The sequence below is a fragment of the Amblyomma americanum genome, chromosome 6 (genome assembly GCF_052857255.1).
Source record: "Amblyomma americanum isolate KBUSLIRL-KWMA chromosome 6, ASM5285725v1, whole genome shotgun sequence".
NCBI classification, from domain to species: Eukaryota; Metazoa; Arthropoda; class Arachnida; order Ixodida; family Ixodidae; genus Amblyomma; species Amblyomma americanum.
The window spans coordinates 105359124-105362986 of NC_135502.1; the positions used below are offsets into that span (position 1 = coordinate 105359124).

General features: G+C 51.2%; 1 protein-coding gene across 1 annotated transcript; it reads left to right on the forward strand.

Annotated features, from left to right (window-relative positions):
• Positions 1 to 204: 204 nt before the first annotated feature.
• On the forward strand, positions 205 to 2915 carry LOC144095435 (uncharacterized). Its single transcript, XM_077629175.1, has 2 exons — positions 205 to 2160; positions 2462 to 2915. The coding sequence occupies exons 1-2, from the start codon at positions 1592 to 1594 to the stop codon at positions 2913 to 2915; spliced, it is 1023 nt and encodes a 340-aa protein (XP_077485301.1). The 5' UTR covers positions 205 to 1591.
• The last annotated feature ends 948 nt before the right edge of the window (positions 2916 to 3863 follow it).

The following is a 3863-nucleotide window of genomic DNA, read 5'->3' on the forward strand; positions in this document are numbered from 1 at the left end:
GAAGCAGGGAATAGTCAGCGAAAGCTTCCACAAATTCAGTGCGCCCCGAAGCGCTCTCACGACGTTAAAATAATTTGAGACCAAGTGCTCTTCCAACGCGGCGCCGGTGACGTGTTTGAACTTCCCGCAATCGTCTTCGAAGCGGTTCCCCTCGATGCCGCGGGTGGCGTTGCGGTAGCTTTCCTTCCACGCGCGAGGGAAAACGGGAGCCGGCGGATCGAGCAGCGGGACGGCGGGCGCCCATTTCCCACTCGGCGCTCCCGACGTGGCGCCGGTGCCGCGAAAGCGGCGCCTTCCTTCCGACAGCGCGCGCATGTGTTCTGCGTCAGGAGGCTCCAGCTGTTCGCCCCCGGAGCGTAACGAGCTGCGATCGAGGCGTATCCGGTGGCTTTACCTTCGACGACGCTTGCTGCTCTCCGTCTTTGTGGTGCCGTGCGCGTTCATTTGTGCTTTACAACGACGACGACAACGAATGGTGAAGCCGTGTGTGTGTGTGCGGTCGGTCTTGTCGCGTGTTTCGTAACCAGGGAGGCAGTTTCAGTGGTGCCGTTAGGCCATGGAGAAGCTTTTTTCTGGACACGACTGAACTTTATCGTCGGCACATGCTCGTCCACTGCGATGAACAGATCTGTGAAGCTTTCATGCGGTGCAATCAGGAATGGTTCAATGCCTGAAATAGAAATTCTAGGAGAGTTTGGTGTAGAATGCGCTTAGCTTCTAATACCTAACCAAACGAAACCGATATTTATGCGTAATTAGAAAAGCAGCCTATGCGTCTAAAATTTGGTCAATATTGTTTCACTGCAGGATTTGATATCTTTCTATACTTCACGATCCCGTCCAGCAGAAAACGATCGTGAATATTGTCAGTGAAAATGTGAACTGCTGAAGAAAAGAGCCCCACTTCTAAAGAGACAATTTCTGGTGATTTGGTCAGATACGGCATGTTTATTACATAAAAAATTGTAGAACGACTGGAAATCGACTGTTTCACCGTTTCACAGGTTCTTTGATTTTTTTTAAATAACTGACGTATATTGTTGACAATTATTAGGCGGGTAAAAACTAACGAGATAGTTCTCGATTTGATTTCACTCAGGGGACCAAGCTTGTGTTCGCTAAGCTTTTCGCTGCGAGTGGCATAAATCTTTCAAACATTTCCTTGCTGTTTCAACAGCACTACTATATAGTGCTTAGCTTGCACGTTTCTTGGGCACTGTAGAGAGCAAGAATGACCACTTTCAGCCTATGTGATATGCCGTGCAGGGAGAAAATGCGAACTCCTATATTCTAGCTTGGAAAGCCTCCAATTAGGTACTTCCGCTTTTCATCAGACAAATACACACAATTAATCCTAGCACAGGTCTAGACGGTTAAGTGACGAAAACGTGGGACGTATAGGTTTCGCTGGCTTTCTGATGTGCACCTTTATCGACACGACCTTCCGTGAAAGCAAAGGACCACTCCATCTCAGGGGCCGAAACTATCAGAAGTGATCAGCAACATCAAGCCAGGGTTCGTTGTTGTCACGGTTCCTCTGGTACTTTCGCGTGCGTTGACGCATTGATAAGAACCTACAGTAGGGCTGAACATGGAATCGAATAAGGAAGCGTCACTGTTCGATAACGGCGCCGCTCGCAACAGCGATGCCGCATCGTGTCACGAAGCGCAAAGGCGAGCCAGCACCGGCAAAAACCACGCACCGATGATCAGCGTCGATCCCGGCGTACAGTCGGGCCTCCTGCTTCGTGTGCCAGACCTGCCGTTCACTCGCGGAGCCACATCGGCCGAGTCGCTGACTTCACCTCCCAACCAGTTCCTGAGCCTCCCTGGCGCCGGCGAGCAACGGCGACACTCGATGCAGGACTGCTCCAGCCACGATCGCCACCACCACCACCACCATCGCCGACACAGAGACCGCAAGCGTTCGTGTCCGGATGTTCGAGGTGCGTCGTCGGCCGACCGGCGTCGCCGCGGAAGCCGCAGCCCGCTAGAGTATTCGCACCCGTCCAACCTGGCGGCTGCGGGAGAGTCGGCCAGTGTGACGCCGTCGTCTTCGCGTCGCTCCAGCGCCAGCAGCCTGAGCCGCCGCTCGTCCCGGGACAGCGAGGGGTGCCCGCACAGCCGCCGCTCGTCCAGGGCCGACGACGGAAGCCGCAGGTGGGTGCATATGTCGCACCAGCAAGATTACGAGAATCGGCCGATGTCATTTGCTGGAAGGGCGAGCCATTGACGGCGAAAAGCAGCTGCACTCTTAAGTTTTATTCGACTATAGTTAACTTCGACACTAGCCTCATCCTACAGAGAATCTGCTGCGCCACAAATAGTACTTACGGTTGCAGATGTTCTGAATATAAACTAGATTTATTGCCAACATTCTTTATACAGCGTACCATGCAACTGCTGTTCGCGTAGTCACTTTGTTTGCGTACAAGTGTGTGCATAATAGGTGTCGTCGCAGGTCCTCCAGGTGCGACGAGAGCCGCCGCTCGTCGCGAGCGACCGACGACACCGGCGGGCACAGCAGTCGACGCTCTTCGCGCAGCGTCGGCGACGAGGAGCGCCGGGGCTCTGAAGACAGGCACCGCCAGCACCACCACCACCACTCGCACCACCCGCACCGGCGGGAGTCCACACTGGCTGGCACAGAAGTGAGCCACCACCGGAAGAGCAGCTCACTACTTCCGCCCGACGCGGACACCGGCAGCCGTAGGGCATCCAAGGTTCCATCGCTCATGATCACAGACGAGGAGACCGGCCAGCGAAGCAAACCGGACGACGAACTGGACTCACCGCGACGCCGGGTTATCATCTTCGTGATCAGTTCGGTGGCGTGCTTTATTTTGCTCATGAGTGTCGTGCTCATCGCGGTCACCCTCACCATCTCGCCGGCCATCGACAGCATAGGTGAGTGAGATGATTGTGCGCTAAACACGGCTCGTCATACTTTCTCAGCTCGTTGCAATTTTGAAATTATTTGTGCTGTTTTACGTCTTGTAATATTTGTAAATATTTCAACAACGCAGCGCGCAAGTTGTCTCCGTGAGAAAGAGTTCCTGGAACTGTATTCATGCTCACTCCACACGCGTGGAATAAGAAGAAACGTCATTGTGAATCGTTCTTGGTGCATTCAAGTTACGCTTCGAGATCTACTACAAAGTTGCAGTGAACGTAACGATCAGAGAGACGCAAAACGTACTTGTAAATTTTTCTTCGCCTTATGAGCAATTATTGCATGGACTCCTTCGAAAAATTGCGTGTATATGCACTTTTACTTGCTGTTTCGACAGCAGCGTTTTCATTTATTTCCTTCCAATGCGGAGACCTCACTACTTTAGAAGTGAACAGTATCATGATTAAATGCAAGCACTATAAGAGAGCTCGAAATGCACACATTGACCCTTTTTTCTCTTTAAAAACAAGTGTGTTGCTCCGATCTTCTACTTCGCAGGGTAGCCTTCGTTAAACTTGTAGATTTTCATTAGCGAGCCAATTTAGCGCACAAGAGAAGAACCGAATCTCTCAAAGATATTCTTTTTTATCAGTGTTACGACAGCCGCAGGCACCGCAGAGTGTAAGTTTTGTAACCTTAAGTCGCCAACAAATTTTCTTCCGCCGAGGACATTTCCATCTCATTCGCGATTAGCTACTTGCCAGTGCAGCACCGATTATATGTTGTATTCCGCTTCCTCTCTTGTTAAGGCGATTTTCATTGTTGCTTATTCTTAAAGTAAAAAAAAGGTGGCATATTTCGCTACGAATCAGATCATGGGTATTCTGCGGCAGTTAGGTGAGAGTCGCAGTTCCTGGGAAACTGGAATTAATATAAATGGTCTCTAAAGCATACACAGTACCTCCTGCTG

Excerpts from the sequence above, each read along its gene's own strand:
- LOC144095435 (XM_077629175.1), top strand. The coding sequence starts at position 1,592 with ATGGAATCGAATAAGGAAGCGTCACTGTTCGATAACGGCGCCGCTCGC. Across the intron at positions 2,161-2,461 it reads GCCGACGACGGAAGCCGCAG|GTCCTCCAGGTGCGACGAGA; the intron begins GTGGGTGCATAT and ends GTGTCGTCGCAG.